This window comes from Pieris rapae, chromosome 3 (genome assembly GCF_905147795.1).
Source record: "Pieris rapae chromosome 3, ilPieRapa1.1, whole genome shotgun sequence".
In the NCBI taxonomy this organism is placed as follows: domain Eukaryota; kingdom Metazoa; phylum Arthropoda; class Insecta; order Lepidoptera; family Pieridae; genus Pieris; species Pieris rapae.
Window position 1 is genome coordinate 6,695,394 of NC_059511.1, and position 17,436 is coordinate 6,712,829.

At 32.3% G+C, this 17,436-nt stretch overlaps 1 protein-coding gene across 1 annotated transcript; it reads left to right on the plus strand.

Moving 5' to 3' along the window:
* The first annotated feature begins 6,607 nt into the window (after positions 1–6,607).
* LOC110993231 (synaptic vesicle glycoprotein 2B) lies at positions 6,608–17,023 on the plus strand. Its single transcript, XM_045634685.1, has 10 exons — positions 6,608–6,714; positions 7,903–8,127; positions 8,704–8,866; positions 10,897–11,081; positions 12,197–12,381; positions 12,771–12,937; positions 14,271–14,430; positions 14,914–15,188; positions 16,462–16,589; positions 16,942–17,023. The coding sequence occupies exons 1-10, from the start codon at positions 6,684–6,686 to the stop codon at positions 17,004–17,006; spliced, it is 1,584 nt and encodes a 527-aa protein (XP_045490641.1). The 5' UTR covers positions 6,608–6,683; the 3' UTR covers positions 17,007–17,023.
* Positions 17,024–17,436: the final 413 nt, after the last annotated feature.

The window sequence follows — 17,436 nt, forward strand, 5'->3', positions numbered from 1 at the left end:
TAAACATATTATAAAGAGGTTGTAGTGCCACTGATTTATTTATTATTTTTGTATGGGCTATTTCAAATATAGAATAATGATATCGTTTTAAAATAAAAGATTTTTTGTTTAAGGTTATTATCACGATTTATTGCACGTAAAAAAATCGTAATTCAATACTGAAGGAACCTTTATAGAACATTATTTATTAATTGAGTACAAATACATAAAAAAAGTTATAACTTTTTCAAGAATTATATTTTTAAGAATTATAGAATTATATAATTATATTTTATAATTCTTCAGAAATACCAACTACCAAATTTAATCAATAGAATACAAGGAAAGACATAGAAACAAAATTGATGAGTAGATTAGCAGGTTAACCTATTGATTGAATATGAAGAATTAAGCATTATCTATCTTCTTCTTCTATCTATATATATATATATATATAATGAAAATGGTCTTCGTTTGAGGCTCAATCACGCCTAAACCACTGATCGTATCGACATGAAACTACCACCATTCGATGTGAAATTTTTGGATGGGTTATGGCTATTTATTTTTCGAATTCTAACGTTCCTTCATTTTTTTATTGCTGTTTTACTTTTATGAACATTTATCCCGCTAATAAAGCGTTTTCTCTTGATTCTTTTCTTTTCATGGATTTCAACGGAGTTTACTAAACGGATAATGTTCTTTTACATTTAGCTAAGAATCTACTTACAAACTTTCACGCATCCACCCACCAACTCCCACGCACCCCTGCACACCCACTCTCATTTTTTGATAAAAAAAAATGCCGTATCTATGATCGAGTATCACTTGAGAACGGCTGGACCGATTGGGTTAAATTTTTTTTATTGTCTTCAGAATTGTCAGGAGAATGTTTATAAGATGTAAGAAAATTATAAAAAAGTCTGCTAAAACGTTAAAAATTTCGATGATAATCGCAGTATTCCAATTTCTATAGTTACTCATCACGAAATCTCGGGAACTATAGGACTTAGAAATGTGAAACTTGGTAGGAATATTACTTTCGTTTTGTAGAGGTCAACTAAAAACGGAATTTAAAAGAAATTCATCCCCCAAAGGGGATTGCGGGGGCGTTAACAATGAACAATTCCCGTTTTTAAACTATAGCTCCTATAAATTCCAAATTTGGTAGGAATCTTCTGTAAGAGATGTAGAAATAGTCTATGATCGAATTTTACGGTAACTCACCCCACAGGGGGTTGCGGGGGTGGTTTAACAATGAAAATTTTTATTTTTTAAGCCGTAGCTCCTACAGACTCCAAATTTAGCTATACGTGATGCAGAAATGATTTAAGAGTGGATTTTACAACAACCCACCGCCGAAAAAGATTGCGGTAGTGGGTGTTAAAATGTGAAATTTCTATTTCCAAACTGTAACCTCTATAGACTTTAAATTTGGTAGTAATCTTTTATTTGTCATGCAGAAATAATCTCAAATAGGATTTTACGAAATTCTATTTCCAATAGGGATTGCGGGGGTGAGAATGTTAAATTTATGTTTCCAAACTGTAACTTCTACAGACTCCAAATGATTATTTTTTTACTGTTTAAATAGAAAATGTTAAAGTCAATTGTTTTTTATTTATTTAATTAATTTCATTTGTTTTTATATAACCTAATTAATTTTATGATAAAACGTCAATTCATAAGCGGTTGAGAAGTGAAATAAAAATGTCAGACAGAGAAAGTATTGAAAGTTTATGTTTGTGTGCTGACTATGTGTTTGGTTCTAATAACTGGTCTCATGAGATAAATCTTATATAAAATTCTCGTGTCGCGGTGTTTGTGGTTAAACTCCTCCGAAACGGCTTTCCCGATTCTCATGAAATTTTGTGTGCATATTGGGTAGGTCTGAAAATCGGACAACATCTATTTTTCATCCCCCTAAATGTTAAGGGTAATCCACCCCGAAATTTTTTTTTTCAATTTTAGATATTTTTTCTTTTATTTTTTTATGATACAGCATTAGTAAATACATATATAACCCTGAATTTTCAACCCTTTATAATCAACCCCCTATTTTAATTTGATTTCTTTGATTCTTTATTTTTGATATTTAGATAACTAGCAAGAATTGTAATTTAAAATATATTCTCTATATTAATAAATATTAATTTATTACCCTACATAAATCATTCTTTTGAACACTTATAGTAGATAATTATTTTTATTGACCAAAAATGTTTCTTACAAATAATATACATGGCAAAACAACGTTTGCCGGGTCAGCTAGTTTTTTATATGTGTAAAACATCACACAATTTAGATTTTCTTAATTAAACGGAGCAAATCCCCAGCCATCTCGGTTATAAGCTTGACAGTCGAGACTTAACGCCTCTGAGAGATCTTAAACTTTATATAATATGAGGTAGTTCTGGTTTGTGTGAGAGAATATATTATATTGTGTATATTTCAACAATCCATCGTTATGGATTAAATTAATTATCGCCTCTACTTGAAACAACTGTTCTGAAGAATCCGAAACAGTAGAATGTTTGACCATAAGAATACTATCAATACTGTAAACAGGAGAGAAGAAAACGGTACACCACTGTGCATTACACTTATTTAGAGTAAACTACTGAATGCTACCTAATCGCTAAATCCTAAATAAGCTCCAGGAGGAGATGGATTTACTGGGATCATCTATCTGCTGGCGATTGCAACAGATCTGAATTCTTTTCTCGCGATTGTCAACAAAACCTTAAACTGGGCGCATTTCAGTGGCAGGAAAATTTAGAAGAGGGTTAGAAAATCAAGAAAAGAGAGATACTCTGCCCAAATCATGCCCAAAAATCGGATTCTATTGGGTGAAGTATACAAACAATACTCATGGGTAGGATTTAATGGTAAATGATACATTCATATACATTTTTTTATTAAAAAAAATAGTGCGTGCAGTCCCTGCGCGCGGAAAAAGTAAAACCGTAATGTGGAAAATAGGAAGGAGTAGTAATAGATTTTTACTGAAATCATATTATTTATTTTAAATGAACTTCATTAACATTGCTTATAATTCACAATTGATCGCTTCTTGGTAAATAAAATAACGAATTAATATTAAATTGAAATAGAATAATAAAAAAAACAATAAGTACGTATTTCAGCTAATTTCACGACGCTCACACTGTTTACTTCGTTGCTGACTCTCTTTCTCTTTCCTACTTTCTACCTTTGTGTATGCCTCATTCTCTCTCGCTCTTGCTTTGGTATACGCTCGCGCTGGCCTATAACAGCTATACTACGCGAATTCGATTTTAATTTTTCGACAGATTCCAACCCTGTTGGATTCCATTCCATCTAATCTAATAAACAAGCGCTAATTACAAATTTAAGCTGGCGCCTGGGTATTTCCTGGCTCAATTAATAAGTATCGCAATACAGCTATGAAATGCTGCCAGCATTGTAGGTACACTGCACAGTTGCATATATTTGTGTTGAAATTCAACATATTAAATTAATTTAAGTGGTTGTCTGGATGAAATCGCTCTAAAGCGATAAGGCCGCCAGTTGCTTGTCATTAAATTATGTCTAATATTTTCCTTTTATGTAATGCAACGAAGTGTTAATAAATAAATAAATATTTTAGTTCAAAGTTATGATGCATACAACTACGCAGTATAACAAAATAACGGTAGAAAGACTTAGTTAAGGCCTTGTTTACGCGAACACGACACATTTATATAAGATATTGTTTTATTATTACGCCATTGTTATATTTTTAATTAAAATACCAGATGTCTCGTAACGTCGTAATAAGTTGAGTTCGTTTTTGAATCTGTTTCTTTCTTCAAGAGGCAAGTAGGTAATCAAAGCCGAAATAAATATACAGAATTAGGTTTAACCGCTGATTGTAAAAGAGTTCTTGCGAAATTCTAAGGTGAATTATTCGTTAGGTTTAAAAATTTTAATTTCATTAGATATTGATAAATACGAAATAGATTGTATCAGAACCTTTTAAAATTATTTAAAGATTTATCTCTCAATTAAGTATCACTTGATTTTCTTTTAAATTATCAACGACCTTCTGATAGGACGCAATTAATTCTTTATGTTATAGTTGCAAAACAAAGTGTTCACAAATATTACTGGAAAAATACTAATAATTAGACAATTGCAAGTCAGTAGTGTTAGTATAAGTGTTAACCATATTGACTTATAAATGATAGAAGAATGGTTTGTTTATGCAAAAAGATTAGATAAATGTACACACACAACATTAACACAGTGACTGCGCGTGCAATTAAATTATTTTGAAAAATCATTGATTAAATTCAACGTAAGGGCAATGTATTGAATATCCCAAATTTAATATGTATTTAAATTTTTAATGAAGTCTTTAAACCCTCCTTGAACTTAATAGAATGACTCATAATTACATTAAAAAACTTATGAATAATGTAGTAGGAAAAAAGGAGGCGTCAAGATAATAAAGGTCCTTTTTATGCAAAATTTCTTTATAATTAAAATCGTTAATGGAATAATTAATCGTTAAGGGGCAAGATTAGTGAAAGACATGCAATTACTTAAAAATAGACATTGCAAGTTTCCTTAAGCTTTTCTGTTTTGATGGAAATTAATTATTCTGCCTTTTATTATTATATATAAACTGCAAGGTTTTATGACATAAATTATTTTCAAACTAACACGACATTAATGAGGACAAAACTGTTATGTCTTTGGAAACATGCAGATGATGTAAAGTGATGCCGTCGCCCATGGACACTGTCGGAGGTCTCATAAGAATTGAGGGCCTTTTACTAATCGATACGCTGTTTTCTTGAAGGAACTCTTTTTTTTATTTATGTATAAAAATACAATAATAATTTATCGGGGCCCACACAAGCCTTATAATATGCTTAAAGTCGAAGTTTTTATTGAGTATATTATCTGCCTATCTGTCATTCAATATCAATATGTCAAATGTCAACGGGTTTTGTTTAAATATATTCAAAAGTAACCTTATATTAATATAAACACCTAAAAATCTATTCCACCATCTCCAACAATAAGTTTTATAGGAAAAGGAGAACATTTAGTTCTATATAATTAGTAAATAAAACAATAGTTTTATAGTAAAATAGAGCTTGAGTATACGCGAGGGGAGATTCCACAGCCCGAGAGTCTTTTGGGAATTTACTGTATAGTTTTTATGTGACTTTCCATTACACCGATGATAATGCAATAAATTACAATAATGTGATACTTTGTTCGGTGATAATATATTTATATACCGTCAATTCGATTATAGTTGACTTATGGTATGGTATTATAACGAACGATATTAGCCTAACATAAAGCATATATGCATCTGTGGAGTACTAACTACTTGGATAAAAAGTGTATAGCTTTTGTCAAGTCCAATAAAGGTTCTAATATCACTTAACTCTCGTAACCCCTCATGGACAAATTTCTTCGTTCATAGATTCATTTCAGGCGAAAGAAATTGATTAGCCTCTTCTAAATCTAACAATTGTAGCGATACTTACATTCTATGGCTGCAACATGCGATGACGTCATGTTCTGAGGCGCTCTAACGTCAGACCGGCGATTCAAGATTTATCCAACTTCTCGACCTTACACATTGGGTTTTTTGAATTGGGCAGACAGGCTAGTCAAGGGTCAGCCTGGTCTAAGATCATCCCTTTAGGCTGAAGGCAGAGCTGCACCCTTCCTTTTCACATGCCATTGCTTAGTGATAGAAAGAGAAAAACATTTATACTGGAAAATCCAGGTTATACGCTAAACACTAAGTTAAGGAGTCGTCATGTTATACGGAATCCTTAATATGGAGTATTTATAGCAATCGCTTTATCGTTCGTTTAACAGATATTTTCCCGATATGGTGTGAGCGCCAACCTGGTTATTCACATGTAAATAGGCGAGTGATATTGAAATTGTGAGGATTCCAGAGATGTAGACGGATCTTTTTGTTAGCTCGTTTGCGGTTGACGTTTTAGTTTAGCATATTCTTTTAGTTACCTTGTATTTTACCTTTCACTGTTTTAGGTAAATATTTAAATATATCTTGCGTTTTTACTAGAAGAAATTAAAACTCATAATAACTGTGACAACGGCAGCATGCCAATACTCTCGATGCTTCCGTATGTTAAAAACATATTGAATACTTGTTTTATATGTCGTCTAGATGCTTCGTTGCTGACCACGACGCTCAGGCATGAGTTGTCTAAAGAGAGAGAGAGAGAGAGAAAGAGAGACTATCAGTCTTTATTTATATATTATAAATAGTGGTTATAGGCGATAAAAACTGTCAATTATATCATTCACATTTAGACAACTAGCTAAAATTTTAATTCATTACGATCAAGATGGGGTTTTTTTATAGGATAGAATATGTGATTTATGTGGAAGACATTACCACACCAATAAATTTGTAGCAATCAATACTTCATGATAACACAATTCTAAATACAAAAAGGCAGCTAGAAACAATAAACGAAAAGCCAGGTTAGACAACTAGCTACATAATAATTAAAATGCATCTTTAAAACTTAACAATTACGAATTAAATGATATGGCGTAATTTGTAACGTAAACTGTGTTATGTCACACTTGCAAATAATTTTATCAGAAGTCAAACATTGTATTAAGACAATAGTCAGTAGAATTTGTACTGCCTTAGTGTTGTTAAGTTACAATTTAAAATGAATGTGAATATTGAAAGTCAAAATGATGGTAAGTTTATTTTGTATTCACGTGTATGCAACGCAATACAACGACGAAATATTAATTTATTTATTAACACTTCGTTGCATTACATAAGATAAATAAAAATATTAAACATAATTTAATGAAAAGCAACTGGCGGCCTTATCGCTTTCGAGCGATTTCTTCCAGACAACCACTGTGAGTAAAGGAAAAAAAACATGGATTAAATTACATAAGGTAGGCAAGAAGTGCAAATATATATATTACAAATTCATTAAGAAGGAAAAACAATATTATTCTAGGATAGGGTACCCTAGAATAACCCACATTCATTTTTGAATTCCATTTATTTTATATGATATATATAAAATATATTAACTTATATTACTTTATTTGGCACAACATTATCGAAATTATTAACCAAAATTAAAAAATTTCTTAACCTACAAAGTAATAATTAAAAAGAAAATCAAACCAAATTCAAAAAGTTTGGTCCCGGTGGCAGTGTACCTCTAACGCTGACGGAATTTACTCGCTGTATTGCGATACTTATTCGTTGAGCCTGGTAAGTACCAGCTATGAGGTCACCGGTACTATTTACCAGGCGCAAAATTAAATCTTTAATAAGGCCCTTTGCACTTGTACACCACGGCCCAAGAGTCTCTATTCCAAAGGGAACAAAAAGTTTGAGGAGAGAATTATGCGTTTATTATTTGTCATATATTAAATCTCTTTTAATTATAGTATTCTATTTTAATAATTATAGCATTATTAATATATAGAATAAATACAAGTAGATATATTTGAGTATCGCTATACGAACCTTATTATTAGGGAATAAAAAACTTATTCATCGTATTCCATTTGAAACACTTTTATATGCACATTAATTCTGACTTACTACTAACTTAGAGCCTGATTAAATTCTCGGTAAATTTATCAGGCTATATTAAGAAAGAAAAACCAGTGCTAAAAAAACAGAAACGTCTATATAAGATGTTTATTCAAAATGCATCAGAAACAGTATTGCGTAAAATCTCCGTATCCTAGTAACTTATCTAACCTAACTTTTCAGGCTAAAGTTACGTTTCACGTTGGTATGCACAGGATACCTATATCTTACTTTGCTTTACGAAAAAAAAATTCGCCATTGGGGGCAAAACATTTTTTAGCAAAACCATAAAAGCGACTACTATTATACTTGTATATTTTCAGTTGCAGAAAACTCAGAGCAGACTGATCCCATGATAGTATTAGAAGAAGCATTAACTCTATGTAAATTTGGTAAATTCCATTTGCGACTTTTATTTGGGTCGTTTTGCGCCATCATGGCCACTATTTCTGTAGTAACTACCTCCTCGTTTATTCTACCAATTGCCGAATGTGACTTAAATATGGATATGATGCTAAAGGGATGGTTAAACTCTATGCCATTTGTAGGTAAGTGCTAATATTAGTAGGAAGTGTATAATTTGTTAACTGTGATATACGCATATTATATTTCAGCTTTCCAGTATTGTGTTTAAATGTTATTTAATATACAATAATATGTATTATAGAGACAAATTTAATCATATCATCTAATCTAAATTTTTGTCATAAACTATTAATTAAATAATATAATTTTTGTTTTGACTATAATTATACTACAACCTCTGTTATTCAGGGACTCAGTTTTCTGAATCTGTTTCATGATCATTTTTAAATCTAATAGGCAAGGAGGTGATCAGTCCCTAGTGTCTGACACATGCCGTCAACTTTTTGGGTCAAAGACATGTCGGTTTCCTTACGATATTTTCCTTCACCGTTCGAGCTAATGTTAAATACGCACATAGAAAGAAATTCCATTGCTCCTTCAGCCGGGGATCGAACCTAGGACCTCAGGGATTAGAGTCGCACACTAAAGGTACTAGGCCAACACTGCTCTATTTAAAAATCTCTCAATAAATTTATTTAAGAATAATTTTATAATAAAATTACCAAAAAACGGCAGCTTATATAGATAAGTTGTTTAAGGTCAAATTGGAGTAAGTCTTTTTTCCGGCTTCTTAGTAGACACATTTGGTCGTCGAATATTTCTAATAACCGGAAACCTTGGCATTTTCATAACTGGCTTACTTGAAGGAACAAGTCAGACATATTGGATGCTGGTAATTGTGAAAATGCTTCAAGGCGTCGCGTAAGTATATTATAAGAACATATATAATTTATTTATTTATTCCACTACATTATTCTACTTTAACAGTTACTACTTATTCGATAGAACTCCAAAATAATACCCACACCAATTATCCTAGATAAAAAATATTAAAAAATTATACTTATATGCCTAAATCTTATTACTAACAACATTGCAAGCAACTCTTGTGAACCCAGCCAGTGTACAAACAAATAGGTCTACCTAAATATAAATTTTGTAAGGAAAACACTTTTTTAACGGATTATAGATATGTATTATTATATTTAAACTTATAATTATTTGTACATAATTTTAAATTTAAACCGACGTTTCGCGTGCTTTACAGCGTGCGTGGTCACGGTGACTGAAGACAAAGGTGTTAAATGTCAAAAAGTATTACAGCTGCAGAAAATGTTGTGTTATCTGTATTTATTTCCCCGGAGTTGGTATCGACTAAAAGATGTAGGGTTTTTGCAGAAATTGCTCACGGTGTCCTCCATTTTCGCGGGTTGTTTATTTTGAGATTTTAATTTGGATATTATTGGATCCCAGGTGTTTGATAATTTTAGGCCGTCCTCTCTATTGAAATTGGCGTGTTTTTTGATTTCAATGGCTTCGCGTACCAATCTTGGGAAGAATCTTTTTTCTTTCGCAAGTACTTTCGGTTGGTCAAAGCGTATGTAGTGATTAGGCCTATCTAGTGTGTGTTCACAGACTGCTGATTTTGTGTGTCGTCTATGTCTTATGTCCGCAATGTGTTCCTTGAGTCTGCTGGACATATTGCGTTTAGTTTGCCCTATGTAAGACAGGCCACAGTCGCAATCCAGTTTGTATATACCTGCATCTTGCAATGGGGTGTTACTTTTGATTGGTCTTAGGAATTGCTGAATCTTCTTGTGCGGCTTGAAAATTGTATTAATGGAAGCTCGTTTTAGGACCCGGCTAATTCTATCTGTAACTCCCTTCACATATGGCAGGTAAGCTGGCTGGCGAGGAACTGTTTGTGTCTTGTTTTTGTTTCTGTGATGCAGCCGGGGGATGCGCAACTTGTTTCGGTGTAGCACCTGTTTGACATGCTGTAGTTCCTCCTTGAGGTGGGCCGCATCACAAAGACGTTGGGCTCTCTGAAACAAACATTTACCGACAGAGAGCAGTTGTGGCGGGTGGTGGTGGGATTCACCATTGAGGTACCTATCTGTGTGGGTTGCCTTTCTGTGTATTGTGTGCCCAAGTGTGCCATCTGCTTTGCGTATAATTAAAATGTCCAAAAAGGGCAGACAGTTGTTGTTTTCTTTTTCAACAGTAAATTTAATGTTCTTGTGTATTGAATTTAAATGCGTTAGAAATGTAGATATTTTGTCATTGGGGAGTACTACAAATGTGTCATCGACATATCTCTTGTACAGTCTAGGTTTAACCTAAATTTAAATTTAAAATTATGTACAAATAATTATAAGTTTAAATATAATAATACATATCTATAATCCGTTAAAAAAGTGTTTTCTTTAAATGTGTAAAAGTTATGTAAATAAAAGGCAATACTATAAATTTTGTAAATTATTAAGTTTTAGTAAGTATATTAAGTACATTCAAAAGTTTACACGTAAGCCTCAGATTTCTACTTGGTACCAGTAATGGTCGATGGGGAGATGTATCCTTTGTCTGTTTTATTAATACATTTTAAGAAAGTAGGTGATCAACCATTATTGCCTAGTTATACGGAATCTATAGCTACGTAATACCAGCGTGAATAATAGTTTTGGGTTGGAAGCACTTTCCTCCTAATTAAGACAAACAGAAGTGGATTGTGCTCCATGGCTTGATACTTCATACAAAATTTACCTAATGTTGTACTAGGCCAACGTATCTATCTAGTGCTCATACATATGTACACGCACTGAACATAAATGATAAAGAATAAAATTCTATACTTAAATTTTGGGCGTGGGTATAAGTAATTTACGTAGATGGATAATGATTTTAAATTCAGTTGACAACCACATCTAGTATTTACATATTTTTTATTACAGTATGAGTATAGCATATGCAGCAATTTCAACAATGTTGTCAGAGTTCATTCAGAAGGAATTGAGAGACAGAATTTTATTACTTCTCGGTGGATTCATGTCTATTGCGATTATTCTATTATCTCTAATGTCTTGGGCAATTTTACCACAGACACAATTAAATATAAGTTTATGGAATGGATATTTTGGTGAGTTGTACCTTATCATTTTAATTTAAAATGTGTTTTAATTTTAAATACGCGACTGGAACCATATTAAGGTGTATGAAACCTGGATTTTTTGTTTTAAATTATCACAATTGAGTTATGAACTGCCATTGACCGTTGATCTTCGGCGCCAGTTAAGTTAAAAGAAAATTAATATATACTAAAGTTAAATTTGTGTATCGAATAACCATTATCCAATAGCGCTACAGATCTAAAATAGAGAATTTTTCACATTTTTCAATTTTTTGTCAATATGTCGATATTAATGATCTAGGTATCCAGTTCTTGATATTTCGTAGTTCGCACAAATTTTAATTGCTTATCAAAGAAAATCTATTGATGCCGGTGGAGTTTGAATGCTAGTATCTAGATTTGATACGCATTGGCTACTAGGTTAACACTGCTCATCTAAAATATTATATGAGATCAAAATGAAGCAAATTAATCAATATTAGAAATTAGTTTAGGTGACGGATTTAACAATAGTTCATGACCTAGATAAGTAATGCACTGGCTACTTTGCATAAATGCACAAATTAAAATAATATTAAAAACTTTTTGATGTGGACAGTATCACCTAACACTATTATTTATCACGACCTTAAATTTATTCTATTTAAAGTGCTGTATCACAGTGACTTTGGCAATCAGTGTTCAAATCTGGTAGTGTAATATCTTATCGATTTCTTAGATAAAATGTGGTGTACGATGTAAATATCACTTTTGTTTTGTAAAGATACCTAGAACGGTACCTTGCGTATACGGCTATATTCACAACAAAAAAAAAAAGAGTACCGAGAGTTTTTTACGCCGGCTTTATCTCTCGGCCAACACCCTCTGTCTTCTTTGCCGATGAGAAGGGATGCCAACAGGCTCGAATTTAAAGACGTGGAATAAGTGATACCATGACGATCTTATGTTCCAAAATTAACGCATTTTTTTTCATCTCCGACGTAAATTGAGTAAAACGAGACGTTCAAAAAACTATACTGAATTTAAAAGTATTCTTAAAACCACAAGAAAATTATGACAAAATATTTTTAATGTTCTGTTATCATTTACAACATTATTGTATATAATATATTTATTTGTTTCAGAAATTCATTCGTGGAATATTTACCTATATGTATGCTCAATATGGAGTTTTCTAGCCTTTATTATGTATTACACATTACCAGAAAGTCCGAAATTTTTACTCTCTGACGGTAACAATGAAAAGGCGCTGGAAGTTCTCAAGAATATGTATTATGAAAATACGGGGAAACCTATTGATACATTCCCTGTATGTAATTAAAAGTTTCTCTAAATATATACTAAATACGTTTGCAAATTAGGTTATAAATTGATGTGCGTAGGAATTCATGTTTTATAATGTAAGAGAGCCAAGCCTTTTTTGAAGGAATTTATTTATCTCTGCACATAACTACTATATATACTTTTTTGTTCCTTTTATATAGATCAAAAGCTATTTATGCAATAATGCGGAAATAGAAAATATTACGTTTTCTATATTTAGTAAAGAATGATAGTATTTTTGGACATCAGGCAGAAGGTGGTCCAATAGATTATATCCACGTATATCGTGTTCAAAACTAGGACCTACAGTATAACATAATTACGTATAGGAAGAACTAATCTAAATGTATCTAACCATAAATTATATGCTTTCAGATAAAACATTTAAAATGTGGCATCCCAAATAAATTAGATAGAGATAAAAAATCTAATTTCAAGAAACAAATAGTGAACAGTTTGTTTGAAGTGAAGCATCTCTTCGATAAAGTAGTTGTTTACCGACTCATTTTAATATGTGGCATGACGTTTATTTGTTTGTCTACGTAAGTATGTTTATAGAAGCAATATATACTCGTTTCAACATGTTTTACATCGGCAGCCTCCTAGTCCATAGTAAGTACCATAAAAATTCATCGATGAGATGTCCTTCGAAAAAATATTTGTAGCTACTTGTTAGCCTTTGGGTTTAGAGAGTTTCCCCTTTCCCCTATTTAATCAAAACTTGAAACTAGAAGCCTTTACGTTGAGTACTTACAGCTGTGTTTTATAATATCTTTAATTATTATGGAACTATGTAGTATGGCATGTAAAGCTAATCTTGAATTAATGTTTCATACATTGAAATAATCATTAACAACGTAAGTTATATCGCTTATAACCATCTGACAACTTAGGTTACAAGTTCATAGCTTGAAGGTAAATGAACTTTGATCCTGAGAGTAATTCACATGTTGTGCGAAAATTGTACTAATGTCGTTAATCAAACAAATCAATGTATTCTCAAGGGGTTAGTAAACACTGTTTGTAATTTTAAGTTCGAGAAATAATTTTGATACATACTATGATTTATATACTAACCAGTGGTTTCGGCGTAATGAGTTTAAACGATGTTTAAAATAGATTTTGCCTTAAATTCCCATTTGACTCGCTTATGAGTGCCTAAGATGAGTCCAATGAGACTAAGTGATTGTCCAAAATTAAGTTAAGAAAGCCAGGTCCCCAGTACTCATCAGAATCTCTTATACATTTTAATGCACATATTTCATAGTTAGCTTGAAAAACTAAAAAAATATAACCAATAAATATATGTATATGTCATCAAAAACATAAATTATGAATTAAACTCTAGTTAGGTGACCTTAAAAATCGTTGCACACTTGAAGCCCTGTAGTTTTTTTACAAACTCTAAAATTGTAACTCAAAATTTTTGTTTCGATACTATCCAAAAAGGTCGACTATACTTGTATTGAAATGTCACTTGCTTTTTTTATGTACCCTTAGATAAACCAAGTTAGCTTTTGTTATGGTCGCAACCCGCTTGGGCACCTTTTATGTGGCGAGGATTTGAACATATCTACAACAAAAACCACCGAACTAAAATTTCGTAATTCATCTACGTCGTTTCATCTATGGTAAAAATTTACGTGTAAAAAGTCTGTAATTTATTCAGTCCTCGCTTAAGGGCCCTTCTGCCCTAAGACAGAAACAGGACAGAAAAGCCTAAGCTTTTAAGTAATTATGCAACCTAACAACTAACTTATATTACAAATCTTTTATCAAACGAAATTTTTTCCTCGACTTTGATAGGGGCAGTGAGCGTCTATTTGTGTATATTAAACATGACTTAAAGTGTATAGAACTAGTATTTATTTACAGATACACTTGCCTGCGGTTATGGTACCCACAGATATCAACGACAGTAGAACATTATTATAATGATCACGGATACTCGTCGCGCTTCTGTGAAATGATAAATTACAGAAATAACCAGAGTATAAGCAACGCAGATGTAACACACCCAGATATTTGCGTGCCGGTAGTAATTTAAACATACTTTTTCGGACAGCTTACTTACACTTGGAGTAGGATATTCCCAATGAATTCAGTATAAACCAAAGTTCCTTTTAAATTATAATTGAAAATAATATTAAACAATGTTCAAAAATCTATTTACTTTGATGAGGCTGACAAGGTTTATATACTTACTTCACTGCTTTTCTTTAAAATAAATGTATCTTTAAGATATATTATCTTTATAAAATGCGGCTAAGTAGCTGTTTGTATGCAGTACAACAGTAGCTGTTGCGTAGGTACATGTATATTTTTAAAGATTTTACAATAAAATAGTGAATTTGGACATTTACGAATATATAATTTGCCATTGTTTTCCATTGTATAAAGTTAATTTTGCCGTATAATAGCAGTCGTTTTGGAACTAAATTACAGATTTTCTACGGTTTTAATGCCAAATCATTGTCTGCTTCAGGCGTAGAACTCAAATAAAGATTTTTAATTTCAGCAAGTGAGTGGCTCTGAAACGTATATTAATTCCATGCTTTTGGGTATAACTGCACTGGTTTTTGTTGGAGTAGCTAGTATTTTAGTGCACTGGGTAGGACATAGACTATTGATCTTCGTAGTACAACTATCTTGCGCCGCATGCGCAAGCAGTTTGTACTACACGAACTCTTCAACACAAATTGCCTTTCTCATATCTTTTATTTGCGCATTTATGCAAGCTAATGGATCGTTACAATCGAATATTGTTGTAAGGATATTCCCTACAAAATTAAGGTAAGACATATATTTTATTTTTTGTAATTTTTAATTGTCTAAATAATATCACGTTTTAAATTGTGTAACAGCATGCTGTGTTATACGAGTACTTGTGGCGAGTACAAACGTGACGCGGCGGGTTCGATCCCACTATATGTTTTTTTCATTCATGTGAGCAATTGTTTCTTGATTATACGATAAAGGAAACATCATTAGGGAATGGTTTGGTATGGTAGGTGGACTCAATATCCGCAACTAGACTTAAATTTGGTCCGTTTTGCGTAAAGCCCTGGCTACTTTAGCCAGCCTAGCTCCTTCCAGAAGCACAGAAGTCTCCTGGGCACTTCACAGGCTTCACGGAGCGACCTCACTATTCCGAGGATTTCCGTTCGTTGTTTAGCCACAGCCTCGCATTCCAGGACTACGTGGGTGACCGATTCCTCTGCGCTGAAACAGCCTCTGCACATGGGGCTGTCTATATTAACATCGTTAGGGAACTAGCAAGTCTAAAATATAAAGAATGAGATCAAATAGCCATGAAGAAAAATTATCAATGAAATACATACAGAAATTTGAGGTATTCAATATCCCGAGTATTCAAGTTTCTAAAACTGGCTGTTCATCAGGTTATCAGGGGATAGATACCTACTATAAACACTTTTCTTGCACGCGCAACATACGCACATGGAAACTTTACATATTTTTTAAAGATTCAAGCGAAAAGCACGACTTAATTCATCGCTTGTAGACCTACAAAAGATGGAACAGTTACTGCAGACTGCACTGCACTGTTTGCCTGTTATATTGGAAAAAATTGCACAGCAGCGCCCTCGAAGCAGGATCCTCATCCACCACGACAATGCTTCAGCTCACTCCGCAAAACGGACTATAGGTGTCGAGAAAATGACTCATTTTCTCGACAGCCATGAACTAAAGATAAAATTGAAGGTATTTGCTTTACGAGCCCTGAAGATGTGGTGAAAGCGTACAAAAATGCCGTAGAAGAATAGAGAAGAATGGGTCCATTGCTTTTCTCGGTGGTTCCATCGAATGCGACGATGTGTAGACGGGGATTGGAGATTCCTTAAAAAAAAAGTATTGGCGACTTTCTACGTTAAGCCGTTTTACATTTTCCAAACATTTTCAGTGTTACCTCCGTAACAATAAATCTGTCTATGAAAGCTGTATTAAAATACATTCATAGTTTAAAAGACCGAAACGTGCTGACAGCGATAATCGCTTTGTTATGAAAAAATATGTTATAAAAAAGTCAAAACTTTATTATTTTCAGAGCTTTAACATTCTCAATAGTAATGATAGTGGGTCGTCTGGGATCACTTTTGGGAAATATTTTGTTTCCTATTCTATTAGAGAAAGGATGTATGGCGCCGTTCTTAACTTTATCAGTTGCTTCACTATGTAAGTGTTATGTACTATACAATATCCACACGTTTTTCTTTTCAGTAGTAATTTCAAAGCAGGCAATTTTAAATCAATTATATATAATCATATAGTATTTTATTATAGTTCAACATCGCTTCCAACTTCGCTTCGCAATTTTTAAGCAAAATACAATATTAAATTATATCCAGACGTTGGCTAATTTAAATTTTTAGAAACATGTAACATAACTTCCTATATATAGTCTAAAGCATAAAAAATCTAACATGAAAAACGTTACAAAAAAGGGACAGCGATATTTGAATTATTTGGTTTTATGAGACGGAAATTGTCATATATAATATACCTATTTCATGTTTTATTTTTACAGGTCAAGCGAGCATGGTCTGTTTTCTTCCCGACCCTAATAAAGAAAACAAAACTGGTGATAAATAAACATTTTATAAAGTCTTCATTTATGTTTTATTATATAACTACTGAATAGCATTACATTTTTCTAGTAGATGACGTGTTATGAAAGCCTATTTTCCTTAACAATTTTTGTTTAGAACTGTATTATAAATGCCGTGCTTGTTTTTCGGCTCTATAAGTTGTCCATCAAATCGTTTCTTCTACCTTACAATTCAGCTACAAAGCATAGTGACCAATGTATATCTTACATTTTATCTTCGAATGAAATGTATGTAAGCCTTTAATAAATAGGTAAAGGAACCGATAACGCTTAACGTACATAACATATCTAAATAGACTATTTTATTGTAAAATTACTGAGATGTCTTTCAATTAGTGTTTATATATTGAGAATACTTTCAATTATCATTCAACAGACCGATTGTTTCTTATAGAAATGTTAACAACTAAAGTT

Excerpts from the sequence above, each read along its gene's own strand:
- LOC110993231 (XM_045634685.1), top strand. The coding sequence starts at position 6,684 with ATGAATGTGAATATTGAAAGTCAAAATGATG. Across the intron at positions 11,082-12,196 it reads TTTATGGAATGGATATTTTG|AAATTCATTCGTGGAATATT; the intron begins GTGAGTTGTACC and ends TATTTGTTTCAG. Across the intron at positions 14,431-14,913 it reads ACCCAGATATTTGCGTGCCG|CAAGTGAGTGGCTCTGAAAC; the intron begins GTAGTAATTTAA and ends TTTTAATTTCAG.